The sequence below is a fragment of the Neolamprologus multifasciatus genome, chromosome 22 (assembly GCF_963576455.1).
Source record: "Neolamprologus multifasciatus chromosome 22, fNeoMul1.2, whole genome shotgun sequence".
In the NCBI taxonomy this organism is placed as follows: domain Eukaryota; kingdom Metazoa; phylum Chordata; class Actinopteri; order Cichliformes; family Cichlidae; genus Neolamprologus; species Neolamprologus multifasciatus.
Window position 1 is genome coordinate 3,001,070 of NC_140459.1, and position 18,311 is coordinate 3,019,380.

The following is an 18,311-nucleotide window of genomic DNA, read 5'->3' on the forward strand; positions in this document are numbered from 1 at the left end:
TAACTTTGAACTGAAAATACTTCATCTTTTTAATTTATCTTTGAATAATGAGGAAACAAGTCTTATATCTCCATGAAATGGGTTGTAGTAGACAGTTGTTCAATTACTTTTGAGTGTCTGGAGAAAAAATCCTTGTGGGTAAAATCTACACACCTTTTCAATTCAAATACAATCAGAAAGTTAGACAACCGACTTTGTGATCTTGATTATATTAATGTGATTGATCTATTACTAAACAGCTGTCAGGGGTTGCTGTGTGGATGTGAAGAAGAGGGGACCCCAAACACAGGACTCGTGGTGAGGATTAAGGGTGTTTAATGCAATGGCAGGATGAACGGATGAACAGTACATGGAAGAAGACTGGCTGACTGACGGAAAGGCAAACAAGCAGAGTAGACAGCAGTGACAACATCAATGACAAGACAGTGAGCGAGTCGAAACTGAGGACTTAAATTTCCAAAAAGAAACTGTTGTGGTGGGCGACCACGTGGCCAGCGGCTGAGCCAAAACAGGTCCGGTGGGCGGCTGCGAGGAAGTCCAGTCAGTGCGTGGAAGGTGGCTGCTGACACCAAACTTGACTTGGACGAGCCGCCGGTGGCGGAGCAGCTGCAGGTGATGGTGTGAGAGCCTCTAGAGAGGTCAGGTGGAATCCTCGCCCTCTCCTTGGGCGCTGGGACAGGCACGGGAGCTAGCTGGACACCAGTCACCCCCACCCGAGGAACCGGAACAGGTGCAGGAGTGGACTGTGTCTTAGCTGCCCTCGCCATAGGAGCTGGCACAGGAGTGGGTGCTGGCTGGACGTCAGTTGCATCATCCCAAGGGGCTGGTGCAGGTGTGGGTACGTGCTGAGCCCTAGCTGCCCGTGAAACAGGTGAAGGGGAAGGCCGAATCTTAGCTGCCCTGCTGGCAGGAAGAGGCTGAACAATGGGTGGAGAAATAATGACTGACTGGGAGAAATTATTGGGTTTAGTGGTGTAATTAATAATAGCCTGGGATGGAGGAACTGGGACAGGCTGACAGGTAGGTGAAGAAATAGCAAAATGAGGAAAATTATCAGCCTGAGCAGCATTGATGTCTTTAATGGGAGCCTCTGAGGGCAAGACAGTTCTTTTGGAGGCAGAATGGTAATGAGTAGTAATTGGATAGTCCAGAATGTAATCACAGTAAACAGTCTTTGGTTTAGATGGAGTCCCGGCGCCCCGGCGAGGTGGAAGGTCTGGTGAATGAGGCGGGCAGTGTGAGTGTGAGGAACTGAGGACTTAAATACACTGGCTGAATAATGACTGATTGGAGACTGGTGAGTGAACAGCTGAACATAATTGAAGTAACACACAGGGAAAGGCTGGTATAAAGAACAGGGAGTGAAAACAGAAGAAACCAGACATGAAACAAACTGAAAATGCTGGATCAACGACCCAGGAACCCTGACAACAGCATGTTGGAGTCAGTGCAGGAGAAAGTCACACCAAAAGTTTCAATGCCCTGAAGATATCATTCATCATGACTTTTACAGCAGTAGCTGAATGAATGTTTAATTCTGTTTTTAATCTGCTGCAGCAGTTTGTAGTTAAGGAGAACACGTAGAGATCCTGAATGAATAAATAACAAACTAAAAACAAAAATACTTGGACCTCGAAAGTGCATCCCAGATCAAAAAATGATAATTATACCATTTTACATTTTTCTTGAAACATGTTGGCCGATTGAAATGACACCTGTGAATTCACAATGTGATGACTGCTTATGAAGTCATGCTGGAGTCACTGTGAATATTTCCATAGAGAGGCACTTTGCATCAGCAGCACCATGCTCCAGTGCTCTGGGAGAGTTTATAGTCCTGAGAGTTGAACACTGGATGACTGACAGCTGTCCTTCATCACAACAGAAGCCACAGAAATCCTCCTCATCAAAAACATGACTTTGATCTGCGTCCTCATCTGGACTCTCCTCTGCTGCTGCTTCACAGGTAAAGTCCAGAGAATCAAACTCCTCTCCTCTATCAACATCTGTCCCTCTGAAATGAAGCCCACAAAACCATGAAGCTGCTTTATGTTTTTGTCTCTGTGTCCTCAGAGTCCAGAGGACAGATCACAGTGACTCAGCCTGGAGCAGTGAGCTCTGCTGTGGGAGGAACTGTGAGCATCAAGTGTACGACCAGTCAGAATGTTCATAACTCTTACGCTTTAGCCTGGTACCAACAGAAAGATGGAGGAGTTCCTAAACTGCTCATTTATCGTACTAGCAGTCGACAATCAGGGATTCCAGCTCATTTTACAGGCAGTGGATCAAACTCTGACTTCACCTTGACCATCAGTGGAGTCCAGGCTGAAGATGCAGCAGTTTATTACTGTCTGAGTCGGCACTATCCTAACAGTCAGTGGGTGTTCACACAGTGAAAAACAGTCGTACAAAAACCTCCCTCAGTCAGACTGAACAGAAACTGAAGTGACTGCTGCAGCTGGAAGATACTGCAGAGACTGATACAGTTCACTGAGGACACACACACACACACACACACACACACACACACACACACACACACACACACACACACACACACACACACACACACACACGCAACATAAAGTGATTCGTCAAAAATGTCCTACTGCTATCGCATCCATGTTGTGTTCAACACACCTGTGAATTAAAGATTTTTCTGTAAACATATCATCAAACATGAACACGAATAAAAAAGCTGTATTTGAACTCAAGGTGTTTTTTCATATTTTGTTCATGTCATCATTCCTTTAATCTTCTCCGTGTTCGTCAATGAAATTAAAACTTTGTTCTTCAGATTCTTTCTAATCACTCCTTGTATTCGTTGACTCTCCTGTCTGTGAGTTCTCCTCAGAACAAACAGCTCATTAGAGACACTAAAGACTTTTTCTTCTTTAGACTTGCTTTGTAGTCTGGTGAGGCTGTTTCCGTGGCAATCAGGTCCCAGCATTCCTTCATGAACCAGTCTGTCTGGTACAGGTGAGCAACACCACCAACAACCTACCACACACAGTCATTTAAATTTAAATAAAAATAAAAATAACCTGTACAATTTTAAACTCCTTTTTCAGCTTTTGCCAAAATGCAGATCTCCTTAATGGTTCTTTCACCTGTGTTTTATTTTACCAGTTTAAAATAAAGACATCATGTTGGAGTGCAGAGTTGGTCTAAATTCTTCTAAATGAAAAATTTATTCATCAAGTGCAGGTTTGTAGATTTGAATAAAATTAAATGTCTGATTCAACCAAAATTCACTTTGCAAAACATCTTTATTACATGAAACATGAATGTTGTCATTATGAGAAAGAAAATAACAGTTTTAGTCTTTATTTGTTCTTAAAAAAGAAAGATGGAGAGACAGTTACAGAGTTGAGAATGAGAGCATTAAACCAGTATCAGGTTGAGTCAGGTCAGGACTGGGAACACTGGTCTCTCCTCAGTGGCTCTGAGACCAGAGTCTGGCAGCCCTGGGTGGCCTCACAGGTCACAGAGCCCACCTTCATCCAGCGGTCTGCAGGGAGCCTCAGGGTGCTGCTCCAGCTGTAGAGGCCGTCGTTCTGCAGCACCACGGGGCTCCTGCTCTCCTCCCAGCTGATGCTGCCACTGCCATCCACCTTCCAGGACAGCCTCCAGTCTGAGGGGAAGCCCTTGTTGGCCAGACACGTGATTGTTGCAGTCCCCTGCTGCAGCTCCTCACTGGAGGGGGGCAACACTGTCAGGATGGGACGGGTATCACCTAGGAAACACCAATCAGCTTAGAGGACACGAACCACAATTTGATTTTCTCCGTTAAGAAGTTTCTGTCAGGTGTTGTTTCTGCTCCACCAGTCATTAACTCACACATTGTTTCACTTCCCTTTAAGAAACCTCTCATGCATATCAGCACAGAGAGAATCATCACACAGTTTGACCTGAAATATGTTCAAACTACACTGGAAATAAAAGAAGCAGATGTGGAAACATTTACAAAACAAGTTTAAAATCATCAGTATTGTACATGACTTACATTAATATTAACTGGAAACAAATAAATAGAATAAATATTCAGTGACACAAAATGCTCTTCATGTATATCTAAAACAATTTTTAAAATTCACACAAACAAACTAATTTCAAACAATACTTGACAGTTCTTCTTCTTTATATTATTGCTTGATTTTATTTTCCGTTTTAATTTGATTGAAATGTAGACATAATATTTTCACAGAGCAGATCTGAATTATCCTCCATGACATAAGAGGATAATTAAAAATTCCTTCATCAAACTTATTGTAAAGCTAAGTGCTTTTCTCTCATTCAAAAATCAGAAATTAAATTGTTAAATGAACTTTAATAAAAAGACAGTATTTGATAGTAAACCCGAATAAACTTACTTCCAACATCCAGTCTGGTTCCTCCACCAAAAGTCCACCACAGTGATACAAACTCATTGAGGCGCCGTACAAAAACCTCTGACTGTAGAGAGACACGGCTCTCTGACTCTAACAGACTGAACTAAACCTACAAGCCCTCAAAATTCAGCCATTAAAATTGTAAATTGAAAAAAAGTCTTCTTATGGATATTTCTAATGTTTAAAAATGATTAAAATGTATTTTTAATATTCAGTAAATCTTCATAATTATACTTAAAAAATATATTTTTCCCGCCACACCCAGCAGACAAGTAGAATAAAATTAAGAGAAAAAAGCTTTAAAAATAACACAGGTTTAAATGTGACTTACTTCCAACATCCAGTCTGGTTCCTCCACCAAAAGTCCACCACAGTGATACAAACTCATTGAGGCGCCGTACAAAAACCTCTGACTGTAGAGAGACACGGCTCTCTGACTCTGAAACAAACAAACTCAACAAAATCATTCACTGTTTGCACAGCAGCCATGACTCAGCTGATATGACTTCTTCAAATAACATCATACAATGTTAGTTTAAATACAGTTACACTTGGAGTGGCTGTAGCTCAGAAGCATCAGTCTAATGTATCCATTTGAGTCTGAATGTTCGTGAATGTTATATAGAAAGCATAGAAAAAAGTTCTTGCATTTCTCTGTGGGTGAATGAGACATGTTGTGTAAAGTTTAAAGTGCTTGTGCAAAGCACACAGCTGCTTGTGTGCAGCCCAAACTCAGACAGAGATTTGAGTGCTCAGATAGGCTACAATAGAAAAGCAGTATAAAAGAACCAGCCCTTTTCCCTCCCAAAGAGTCTTTTAGACTCATCAGTGGGCTCCATAGTTTGTACATCAGAAGAAGACTTAAAGATCCTGAATGAATAAATAAATAAATAAATAAATAAATAAATAAATAAATAAAAAGGTGGTGAAAAAGAGGCCGCATTTGTGGGCCGCATTTGGAACAGCCTTCAAACAGGGACAGCCTTTCGCTGCCTGGCTGTGACGTAATTGGCTTTCAAATGCGGCCTCCGAAAGATGCGGCCTATGAATTGAGACACAGCTAGAGGGACCATGACAGTCTTCATGGAAAATCTACACCTGGTTTTACTTTCAAAGTAAAACAAGAACTAACCAAATATTTATTTAGAAAAGTGAGAGGAATACATTACAATCCATCTCATTTGAGGGCCAATTTAGTGTTCAAGTAGTACAAAAACCCAACCAAACAAGAAAACACTCACAAATATTTCTGAAAATGTAGTGTTTTTTTTTTTTTTAACTTCAAATATTGCATAACAAGACAAAACTGTAAATGTGAACGTAAATTTGTCTTTCTCAATTTAACCAACTGAAGCCTTTCATTGAACTACCAAATAAACACATTGTTCCTCTCTTTCTGACCAGACACTTGGCAGCACTTCGGATATACCTTTGTTCATATTTAACAAAATAAACATACAGACAGAAGCATACACATTAGTTTTTGACTCTCTCACTGAATTAACACAGCCAATCCCTCAACATGTTTGTACTCTCTGCTCATATCGCCTTCATATTAACCTCCTAGGACCTGGCGTCCACATATGTGGACATCATTATGGTGTTCCACAGGGTTCAGTGCTAGGACCAATTCTGTTTACATTATACATGCTTCTCTTAGGCAGCATCATTAGAAGACATAGCATACATTTACACTGCTATGCAGATGACACTAACTTTCTGCTTCTTAATTCAGATAAAACTGAGGTCATTGTACTCGGCGCTGAAAAGCTTAGAAATATGGTATCTAAGCAGATTCTTACTCTGGATGGCATTACCTTGGCCTCCAGTAACACTGTGAGGAACCTTGGAGTCATTTTTGACCAGGATATGTCCTTCAACGCACATATTAAACAAATATGTAAGACTGCGTTCTTCCATTTGCGCAACATCTCTAAAATTAGAAATATCCTGTCTCAGAGTGACGCTGAAAAACTAGTTCATGCATTTATTACTTCCAGGCTGGACGACTGTAATTCATTATTATCAGGATGTCCAAAAAACTCACTGAAAAGCCTTCAGTTAATCCAAAATGCTGCAGCAAGAGTACTGACAGGGACTAGAAAGAGAGAGCATATTTCTCCTGTTTAGGCTTCCCTTCATTGGCTTCCTGTTAAATCCAGAATTGAATTCAAAATCCTGCTCCTCACATACCAGATTAGGCTTAAAACTTTCCTTTTTGCTAAAGCATATAGTTAGGGCTGGACCAGGTGACCCTGAATCCTCCCTTAGTTATGCTGCAATAGACGTAGGCTGCTGGGGGATTCCCATGATGCATTGAGTTTTTCCTTTCCAGTCACCTTTCTCACTCACTATGTATTAACAGACCTCTCTGCATTGAATCATATCTGTTATTAACCTCTGTCTCTCTTCCACAGCATGTCTTTATCCTGTCTTCCTTCTCTCACCCCAACCGGTTGCAGCAGATGGCCGCCCCTCCCTGAGCCTGGTTCTTCCGGAGGTTTCTTCCTGTTAAAAGGGAGTTTTTCCTTCCCACTGTCGCCAAAGTTCTTGCTCATAGGGGGTCATATGATTGTTGGATTTTTCTCTGTATCTACTGTGCAATATAAAGCACCTTGAGGCGACTGTTGTTGTGATTTGGTGCCATATAAATAAAATTGAATTGAATTGAATTGAACTGAACATCATAGTTTGGGTTGTCTAGACCAAAATACAAAATTTTAAATAAATAAAAAATCCATGCCATGGAAGAGTTTGGGTCTTAGGAGGTTAAATCATTTTTTGCCTTTTAAAGAATTTATTTTAACATTTCACTGAACAACAAAAAAACCTCCCTAACAAAAAAGGCAACTTGAAGGGCCACATTGCACTTAATTTCTTAATGTCAATATACTGGCCACAAGTAGGGCTGATGTGGCCCCCAGGTTAGAGACCCCTGGTTTAAACCATCATCTGATGAAGAATTAAAGGTTATTTTGTGTTTAGTTCTGCTCCACTTTTAAATGCAAAAGAATTCAAGGGTCTTTTGCAAATTCATTAAAAATGATAACAAAATCTTCTTTGTACCTGAAAAATGCATCACCGACCAAGAATTATTACATTTTTTTATTAAATATGTTCAAGGATCTGTTTTCACAGTCATGAAAGGGCTTTATTCTGTTTATTTGTACTGAAAATCTAAACCTTTTCATTTCAGAAGCTGATAATTATGAAAGCCAAACAGTGCATAAAACAAATAATTACATGTCCTTGATTCAGATGATTTCCATAGAGAGGCACTTTGCATCAGCAGCACCATGCTCCAGTGCTCTGGGAGAGTTTATAGTCCTGAGAGTTGAACACTGGATGACTGACAGCTGTCCTTCATCACAACAGAAGCCACAGAAATCCTCCTCATCAAAAACATGACTTTGATCTGCGTCCTCATCTGGACTCTCCTCTGCTGCTGCTTCACAGGTAAAGTCCAGAGAATCAAACTCCTCTCCTCTATCAACATCTGTCCCTCTGAGGATACAGAGACAAAAACATAAAGCAGCTTTATGGTTTTGTGGGCTTCATTTCAGAATCCAGAGGCCATGTCCTTGTTACTCAGCCTGGAGCAGTGAGTTCTACTGTAGGAGGATCTGTCACCATCAGCTGTACGACAAGTCCAAACGTGTATTACAGCAGTCCTGATCATCGTTTAGCCTGGTACCAACAGAGAGATGGAGAAATGGCCAAACGTATTATTCATTATGTAAGCAAAAGAGATCCTGGGACTGTGGGTCGTTTCACAGGCAGTGGATCAAACTCTGACTTCACTCTGACCATCAGTGGAGTCCAGGCTGAAGATGCAGCAGTTTATTACTGTCAGGGTGGTTTCAGTGTAAACAGTCAGTGGGTGTTCACACAGTGAAAAACCGTCATACAAAAACCCTGAGACTGAACTGAAACTCAACTGACGCATTTCAACGAGGACACACACACAGAAACACAAACCTGTCATGCATATCAGCACAGTCAGAATCATCACACATTTTTACCTGAAAAATGTTCAAATGACATTAAATAAAAACATGAGATGTAGTAACATTAACATTACAAAATCATCTCCATAATCACATCACATTCTGTATTTAGAGGAAACAAGTAGAGAAAATATACAGTGGTTAAAATAAGTACTGAAAATGTCTTTTTTTTATGAGTATACATATTTATAAAGGTGATGCTGACATGAAATTCTCACCAGATGTTGGTAACAACCCATCTAATCCACACATGCAAAGAAATCATTGCTTTATATCCATCAGCTCTGGGGTGGCTGCGAAAGTCCATAAAAAAGGCCAGAAAGGACTACAGGGACAAAGTGGAGTCCAGCTACCACAGCTTTGACACCAGGCGACTGTGGAATGGACAATGCTGCATCACTACAAGAAGGAAAACAAAGACAGGGTTCAGCCCACTGCATCTCTCGCAGACGAGCTTAACAACATCTATGCTTGTTTTGATGCAGACAACAGAGAGCAGATCCTGTATCCTCAGGAGCACAGGGAGGCTGTAACTCTAACTCTCAAAACAGAAGCTGTGAGATGGCCTTTCAAAAAGGTCAATCCTCACAAAGCTCCAGGAGCAGAGTGTGTGCAGACCAGCTGGCAGAGGTGTTCACCAACATCTTCAACCTCTCTCTGAGGCAGTCAGTGGTCCCCACATCCCTCAAAACATCCACCATCATTGCTGTTCCTAAGAAATCAGTGGTCTCCTGTCTGAATGACTACCATCCTGTTGCACTGACATCCCTCATCATGAAGTGACTTGAGCCGCTGGTCAAAGGTCAGATCTGCTCCTCCCTCCTTGACACACTGGACCCTCTTCAGTTTGCCTATGGGACAAACAGAGCCACAGAGGATGCCATCACCCTGACGATGCACACCGCCCTCACTCATCTGGAAAAAGGGAATACATATGCAAGGATGCTCTTCATCGACTACAGCTCAGCTTTTAACACCATCATGCCCTCAAACTTGCCTTGAAGCTCGTCAATCTTGGGTGACACCGATCTGCAGATGGATTCTAAACTTCCTCACAAACAGGTGGTGAGAGTTGGTAAGACACCTCCTCATCACTCATCCTAAACACAGGTACGCCACAGGGTTGTGTGCTTAGCCCCCTCCTATATTCCCTGTTCACACACGACTGTGTTGCTAAACACGAGTCCAACACCATTATAAAGTTTGTGGATGACACAACCATCATAGGCCTCATCACAGGCAACGATGAGATGGCCTATAGAGAGGAGGTGATGGCGCTGTACGAGTGGTGCCTGGAAAATAACCTGACTCTCAACATCAGCAAAACTAGAGAGATGATAGTGGACTACCGGAAACGACCAGTCAGGGAACACCAGCCCATCCACATCAAGGTCGAAAGGGTCAAATTCCTTGGAGTCAACATCACCGAGGATCTCTCCTGGACCCTTCACACAGACACTGCTATCAGGAAAGCTCGCCAGCGACTCTACTTCCTGAGGAGGCTGAGGAAGTTTGGCATGAATGCTAAGATCACCTCAAATTTCTACAGGTGTGCGATCAAGAGCTTGCTGACGAGCTGCATTACAGTTTAGTGCAGAAGCTGCTCTGCCAGCAGCCGTAAAGCACTACAGAGGGTGGTGAAGGCAGCAGAGCACATCACTGGCTTGAGTCTTCCTGCCATTCAGGACATTTGTTTTCAACGGTGCCTCCGCAAAGCACACAACATCAGCAAGGACCACAGCCACCCAGCACATCAGCTGTTCTCCTTGTTACCATCTAGAAGACGTCATAGGAGTCTGTCTGCTCGAACTACAAGACTTAAAAACAGTTTTTACCACCAAGCCATACGACATCTCAACCACAACACTTAAACAAACACACCACATTTCACAGGATGCACTCAGAAGCTGTCCTACAGTTTCACAAGTACATTGTACACTATGCATGGGTCACTTCACTCATATTAGGATTTAAAAAAAATAAAAAACCTACTCTGTGCAATACTATACTAACTGCCACTCAGAATTTTGTACTGTTCAGTTTGTACTGCTGCCCACTCCTGTCACTTTATCTCATGTGCAATATCCCAATGGCTTCATGACGCCTCCTGTTTGGAGAAGTTAAGCGCATGCATTGCTCAGATGTAAATTTTGGCAATTCTTTGACACAAACAGTCTTCAAATCCTGAAAGTTCTCTGGGCCCCTGCTATAAACTCTGACCTTTAGTTCTCTCCATAGATTTTCAGTTGGGTTCAGATAAGCTGTTTGTCTTGGTGACTCTGGCAGCTTCATTTTCTGTCTTAAAAGCCAGTTGAAAGTTTCCTTGGCTGTGTTTGGGATCACTGATTTGCTGAAACATCCACCCTTGTTTCATCTTCATCATCCTGGTTGATGACAGGAATACCTCGGTACATTTTCCATTCATACTTCCTTTAATTAAATAAAGCATGCATGTGCCATATGCCGAAGAGGCCAACAACAGGATTTTATCACCTTCAAACGTCACTTTTGGTATGTTTTTCAGGTGATATGCAGTGCTTTTTGACCTCCAAACATGGTGTGTATTATTGCATCTAAAGAAGTTTTTGAACTCCATCCCCCATAGATGTAAAACCAATCATAGGGTAGATTAAGATAATGATATGTTCTGCTACCAACAGAAAAATGGTGAAAACTTCTGAAATGCTCATTTTTAATGCCGACACTCAACGTCAGGGATTCCAGCTCGTTTTACAGGCAGTGGATCAGAAACTGACTTTACTTTGATCATCCACATGACTTTATTGATTCTATATTGAAAAATTCAGTAATTTTGTAATTGAAAAGAAAAATACATCATCAGCATATAGTGAACATTTTTATGCTTGGTCTGCCCCACTGTCATTCTATAAATGACTGTGATCATGTAGCTACTGAAAGAGGTTTTATAGATAGTGCTATCAGCATGAACAGCTCTGATAACAGCCTCGTTTAAAAGATCCAATCCAAGTTTATTTATAAAGCACTTTAAAATACCCAGCACAGGACCAAAGTGCTGTACAGAAAATAAGTTAAAACAATAGAATAACAGAAAACAGCAAAATAAATAAAATAAAACACATAAAACATAAAATTAAAACAGCCCTATATTAAAACAAAAACAAGATAAAACAGCATCAAATCAGCTACAAAAAACTAAAATAAAAAATAAAAACCAACATCTCACGTGGTGTCAAAGGTCAGGGTAAAGAGGTGGGTTTTCAAGAGTGACTTAAAAACAGATAAAGATCTGGCCTGTCTGATCTCTAAAGGAAGCTCGTTCCACAGTTTTGGAGCTGCTACAGCAAAAGCACGATCTCCTCTAAGTTCACGCCCAGTCCTGGTATCTTCAGGAGCAGCTGATCAGCTGACCTGAGAGAGCGGGTGGATGTATAAGGCTGTAGCAGCTCAGAGAGATAAGATGGGGCGAGGCCATGGAGAGCTTTAAAAGTAAATAAAAGAATTTTAAAATGAATCCTAAAAGAAATGGGCAGCCAGTGAAGTGAAGCTAAAACAGGGGAAATGTGCTCAAACCTTCGAGTGCCAGTTAAAAGACGAGCTGCGGCATTTTGCACCCTCTGTAGATGACTGATATATGATGCGCTGACCCCAATATAAAGTGCATTACAGTAATCCAGCCGAATGCTAAGAAAGGCTGGATTACTGTCTCAAAGTTCTGCCGTGAAAGAATTGGCTTTATTTTTGCAGCTGCCTGAGCTGAAAGAAGCAAGATTTTACCACTGCCTTAATCTGATTATCAAACTTCAGGGTCAGTCCACTTTGACCCCCAGGTTTGTGACAGTCATGAAATCATGAAACTGATCATTGATCAGTGAGATTGATCAGTGATTGATCAGTGATCAGTGAGAGAAGAGGCAGTGTAAAGACAGAATAAATCCAGCTTTGTGTCTTTTTCCATTCTAGCTAAAGTACTCAGCTCAATACCAAACGCCTAATATTTTCTCTGAATGAGGGACAATTCCATTTTTAAGGAGCCGTTGGCAACTCTACTAACTAACCTTATGAATAAAATAAAGTTCACTATCAGTAACATCATAGCAACCAAACAGCTGTATAGAAACGTTATGCTAGCTCACGCAGTACGAGTTGTTGTAACTGACTGTAAAAAGTCAGCACAACGAAAATAAACTCCACCTAAACTTGGTTTATATCTGACCCAGACAGACTGCAGGTCATAACTTCTTACCTGAAGTTCAGTTCACCTGACACTCGGACCGGCGGCTGCCTCGGGGCTCTCCTCCTGCTGCCTCCCCTTCCCTCATCCACCTGTTGCCTCTGTGGAAGCTCCGCCATAGCCACCACCAAACAACGGAGTTATTTTTACACATCGGCCAGCATCTGGCCAATCCACCACCTGTCATTGTTCATGCCGTTACAAAAAAAATCAATAAATAAGTCATCAGCCCACCGTGCAAATGTCCGATGGCTAGTCCAGCTATGTTAACTTGTTAATCTTTCCCCGAAAAAATGTTTTCTGCAGTGCCTTCTTTCGTGCTTGGCTCTCCTACCTTTGCTAACATGATGCTCATAGTGGAGAAGCCGGTGCTGCATTCACTTACCCTCGGATATCTGCCCTTCACTGTGAAACCATAATCGTACATTTGATATTTCATTAAATTTTAGTGTTTTAGCTTCGGGGTGGCACCTGGGGTGGCCAGTCTGGTTGGGGGGGTGGCCAGTCTGGTTGGGGGGGTGACCTGTGCCCCCCCCAGGCCACCCCGCTGGACACGCCACTGACACCACACAAGAGAGTGGCGGAGGACAACACATGTTCACAGAGACTGACACAGAAAGTTCGCTCCGCCAAGTAGGGCCTGAACCACTCCAGTGCCGTGCCCTTAATGCCCACCCAGTGCTCCAAATGAGAGAGTAAAATGCCATGATCCACTGTATCAAACGCAGCTGTCAAATCTAAAAGCACCAGAACAACACAGTCCACAGCATCAGTAGCTAAAAATATGTCATTAAAAACTTTTAAATGGGCTGATTCAGTGCTATGAAAAGGTTTACAACCAGATTGAAAAACCTCTAAAACAAAAGATATTTAAAAGAGATCAAAAAGGAGTCATGAAACAAAACATTCAAATAAAAGAAGACAAATTGAAATAAGATGTATTCTGAAAAAAAAAACTTAGATTCTTCCTAAATTTATTATGAAATGTCTTTGTTCAGTATTATGATGAATTGGCTGATTCAGTTATAAACAACACCATGAGCCTGATACAGGTCTTTGATGGAATCGGTCAGATGATTTCCATAGAGAGGCACTTTGCATCAGCAGCACCATGCTCCAGTGCTCTCGGAGAGTTTATAGTCCTGAGAGTTGAACACTGGATGACTGACAGCTGTCCTTCATCACAACAGAAGCCACAGAAATCCTCCTCATCAAAAACATGACTTTGATCTGCGTCCTCATCTGGACTCTCCTCTGCTGCTGCTTCACAGGTAAAGTCCAGAGAATCAAACTCCTCTCCTCTATCAACATCTGTCCCTCTGAAATGAAGCCCACAAAACCATGAAGCTGCTTTATGTTTTTGTCTCTGTGTCCTCAGAGTCCAGAGGACAGATCACAGTGACTCAGCCTGGAGCAGTGAGCTCTGCTGTGGGAGGAACTGTGAGCATCAAGTGTACGACCAGTCAGGATGTTCGTGTTTGGAACAGCTACCATATTTTAGCCTGGTACCAACAGAAAGATGGAGGAGTTCCTAAACGTCTAATTTACTATGCTAGCACTCGACAATCAGGGATTCCAGCTCGTTTTACAGGCAGTGGATCAAACTCTGACTTCACTCTGACCATCAGTGGAGTCCAGGCTGAAGATGCAGCAGTTTATTACTGTCAGAGTCTTCATGTTATCAACAGTCAGCTTGTGTTCACACAGTGAAAAACAGTCGTACAAAAACCTCCCTCAGTCAGACTGAACAGAAACTGAAGTGACTGCTGCAGCTGGAAGATACTGCAGAGACTGATACAGTTCACTGAGGACACACACACACACACACACACACACACACACACACACACACACACAGAGTGATAGAGTGAAAATGTTATTGTTGCTAAACAAAAAAGAAGTTGGAAATCTGTATCTCAGTCAATCAAATTTTGACCTTTGACCTCTGCTTCATAGCAGCTCAAATACATGTGAACCATGTGGCGTGAGGGACTGTAGCCTATAAGTTCTTATTGTTAAATGATAGTTATGAGATGGTGTGTTTCAGGTGATTTTACAGAAAAACACCAAAATAATGTACTGCATTACTTTAAAAAAGTACTCTGCATAATAGAATACTTTAAGATACCTACCTCAACACTGATCACGGCATTTGACTCATTCTTATATTGCGCTTTTCTACTCCACCTGAGAACTCAAACTGCTTTATATAACAAGCTACAACATGCTGAAACATTCATTAAACAGCATGCAATGACTTTGCATGAATAACGGCGGTGTCGCTCAATATTCTCAGTAATAAAATCATAATCTCTAAGTTCTTATCAATTCCCCTTCACACTTATTCTTTAACATAAACTTCGCTTAACTTCATGTATTCAAAGTGACTTAATTCTACTGACTCATATTGACTTTCTACAGATAGCACACTGGTTTCTAATAAGAATCCTGGAAATCATTATTTAGAGCAGTGGTTCCCAAACTTTTTTTGCTGGGCCCCTCTTGTTTTACAAGAAAAATGTTCGCGCCCCCCCCCCCGCGCGAACACATCCTCCAACCACACACACCCATATTTTGCTCCATTGCGGTTTATTTCACACCTCAAACATTTAGTAAACAATTAAGCAAATACAAGTAACCTGCAATAAATTACAGGTAGTAAGAAAATAAACTACTAAGTCTTTTACACTATGTCCACACCTACACGGGTATTTTTGAAAACGCAGCTGTTTCCACACGTAAACGGCGTTTTGAATCACCGAGAACGGAGAGTTTTTAAAACTCCTTTTTTGCATTTACTGGAGGAGGAATACAGAGTTCGTCGTGCAACGTCAAAGGTATGTGCCTTTTTTCACGTCACGCTGTGTGCACTTTATTGTTTACATGAGACGAATTGCAGAATGGCAGATAGAGACGAAATACTGCAGTTACTGTCCCTCCATTTAGAAAGGCAGCGGCATCATGGTGTAATTATTTTACATGTAGTTGTTTTTTTTCCTGTGTAATAATATTCAACATTGCTATCAATACATTTTTCAAAAAATCCCTCTGCAAAATGGGTTCAAAAACATAAACAACTGTTGGATGCTGTTTGTCCGTGATTTGAACCGGGGGAACAAATCGTGTCAGGATCAGCCTGATGTTATTTGTATCCTGTAACTTTACTGTATAAAGAGCAAACATCTCCAAAATGTCAGGAGTAGTTAGTCATTACAACAAGTGTTTGTGAACTAAAAATCAAGAATGTGGGATCCTGTTTGTCTGTGATTTAAACAGCCCAGCGCTGCTCCCGACACAGGGAAAATTAATCCTGCAGGGAGACCTACCTCGGCACTTGTGCAGGTGAAGCCAAAGGGAAGATTTGCTTCATCATATTTTCTAGTCTTTGGCTTAGAATGAAGTTGGTTTGGAAACATTCAGCGATGCTTCATCTCCTGCTTTGCGTTTGTGTGGGCGCCCGTGCTAGCAGTGTCCAAGCGTTGTTTTTTTTTTTTTCCCCTTTTCATGCAGCGCCCCCCCTGCAATGGCTCTGCGCCCCCCCTAGGGGGCGGGCCCCACACTTTGGGAACGTCTGATTTAGAGTTTAATATTGACATCACCACAAAAGTAAGACAAACACTCGATTCTTATTTAATGTAGATTTTTTTTTATTCTTTAAAACTTTAAACAAACTTTAAACTTTAAACAAAGCAATGAAAAATGAGAGAAGAAATTGGGAAAAAAAAAAGCTACAGAATGCAGTGTGAAAGTAAGACCAGCATAAAAGTCACATATAGTTCAGGACTGGGAACACTGGTCTCTCCTGAGTGGCTCTGAGACCAGAGTGTGGGAGCCCTGGGTGGCCTCACAGGTCACAGAGCCCACCTTCATCCAGTGGTCTGCAGGGAACCTCAGGGTGCTGCTCCAGCTGTAGAGGCCGTCGTTCTCCTGCACCACGGGGCTCCTGCTCTCCTCCCAGCTGATGCTGCCACTGCCATCCACCTTCCAGGACAGACTCCAATCTGAGGGGAAGCCCTTGTTGGCCAGACACATGAGCGTGGCCTTCCCCTGTTTCAGCTCCTCACTGGAGGGACCCAGCACCTTCAGGGCGGGGCGGGTATCACCTAGGAAACACCAATCAGCTTAGAGCACAGGGAGCACACAGCTGTCAATCAAACCACAGACAGTCGACACCTTTACTGTAAGAGCTGATTTTCTCCGTTAAGAAGTTTCTGTCAGGTGTTTTTTCTGCTCCACCAGTCATTAACTCACACATTGTTTCACTTCCCTTTAAGAAACCTCTCATGCATATCAGCACAGAGAGAATCATCACACAGTTTGACCTGAAATATGTTCAAACTACACTGGAAATAAAAGAAGCAGATGTGGAAACATTTACAAAAACAATTTAACTTCAAAATCATCAGTTATCTATAACACATCACTTGTTGGAGATAAGAAACTTAATAGCACTACTTGAATGATGTGGATTAATTTTTTTTACTGCTTACATGATTTTAATGACATTTGAAATGATATCTGCTACAACAGAAACACCAGACGTGCTGCACACTGTCAAATGCCCATCTTTAACTTCTGGAAATAAAATAAGCAGATATGGCAACAATTATACAAGATGTTAAGCTTCAAAAACCTCCGTTCTGTATAATACACGAGTTTTCTACTTACCTCATGTGAATTTCAGTCATTTATTGTAGTGCTTTTATGATTTCTAAGTAAATTCTACATTTTTACTGACTAAGTAAAAGACCAGAAATCTTTATCTTCACTCTGTTTAAGTTGAGGACAGTTACATTTAATTCATCTTAGAAACAGTGACTGTGATTTCAAACTAGAAAATAATCACAGGCTGATGACAGTTTATATTATTTACACAATGCATTGTCTTTATGTCAGAAATGTCGACATAAAATCGAATTAAAGCTGATGGAGTCAGCCTCCAGTGTATAATGGTTATAATATTACCTCTACATGAATACTTCATTGTTATAAAGCTAACATTTAAACCTCGATATAGTTTCTTTAAAAACATTATAATCTTACTTCCAACATCCAGTCTGGTTCCTCCACCAAAAGTCCACCACAGTGATACAAACTCACTGAGCCGCCGTACAAAAACCTCTGACTGTAGAGAGACACGGCTCTCTGACTCTAGCAGACTGAATTAAAACCAAAAGCTCTCAAGAGTTAACCAGACATATATCTCAATAATCCTCAAGTCAACTCTGATGTTTTATATTATTTGTTAATATTGATTTTAACATTTATTCTGAAGCTAACTTTGTGTCTTCATGAAAATTGATCTAAAAACTATTTTATGATTTTTGTTTTCTGGCACACTGAACAGATAAGTCAATATAACCACAAGAAAGAAATCTGATAAAATAAAAGAGGTTTAAGTTCGACTTACTTCCAAATTCCAGTCTGGTTCCTCCACCAAAAGTCCACCACAGTGATACAAACTCATTGAGGCGCCGTACAAAAACCTCTGACTGTAGAGAGACACGGCTCTCTGACTCTAGCAGACTGAATTAAAACCAAAAGAATTTACATCTTATAGTTGTTAAGATACATCACTACAAAAGCTCCCTGTCACAGCTGCGGGTTTTATTGGAAGGACCCAAACGCAGACTCAGATTCAGGGAGTGAGTTTTATTTAACGTAAGTGAAGCACATAACAGGAACGGGTATGGCGTGAAC

General features: G+C 41.4%; 1 protein-coding gene and 1 gene segment (V, D, J or C); both read right to left on the reverse strand.

Annotated features, from left to right (window-relative positions):
* Positions 1-2,325: 2,325 nt before the first annotated feature.
* On the reverse strand, positions 2,326-10,812 carry LOC146492582 (immunoglobulin kappa light chain-like). The gene is made up of 4 exons (XM_085149371.1): positions 10,762-10,812; positions 9,146-9,313; positions 4,374-4,494; positions 2,326-3,736 (listed from the first exon to the last, which is right to left on the reverse strand). The coding sequence occupies exons 1-4, from the start codon at positions 10,810-10,812 to the stop codon at positions 3,411-3,413; spliced, it is 666 nt and encodes a 221-aa protein (XP_085005497.1). The 3' UTR covers positions 2,326-3,410.
* A 5,423-nt stretch (positions 10,813-16,235) lies between these two features.
* Positions 16,236-18,083, reverse strand: LOC146492583 (Ig kappa-b4 chain C region-like). The segment is given in 2 exon segments: positions 16,236-16,714; positions 18,022-18,083. A coding segment is annotated over 1 exon segment (255 nt).
* Between the last annotated feature and the right edge of the window lie 228 nt (positions 18,084-18,311).

Excerpts from the sequence above, each read along its gene's own strand:
- LOC146492582 (XM_085149371.1), bottom strand. The coding sequence starts at position 10,812 with ATGTACCGAGGTATTCCTGTCATCAACCAGGATGATGAAGATGAAACA. Across the intron at positions 4,495-9,145 it reads GATGTCAGTGCAACAGGATG|TTCAGTCTGTTAGAGTCAGA; the intron begins GTAGTCATTCAG and ends TTGTAGGTTTAG. Across the intron at positions 3,737-4,373 it reads AACCAGACTGGATGTTGGAA|GTGATACCCGTCCCATCCTG; the intron begins GTAAGTTTATTC and ends GGTGTTTCCTAG.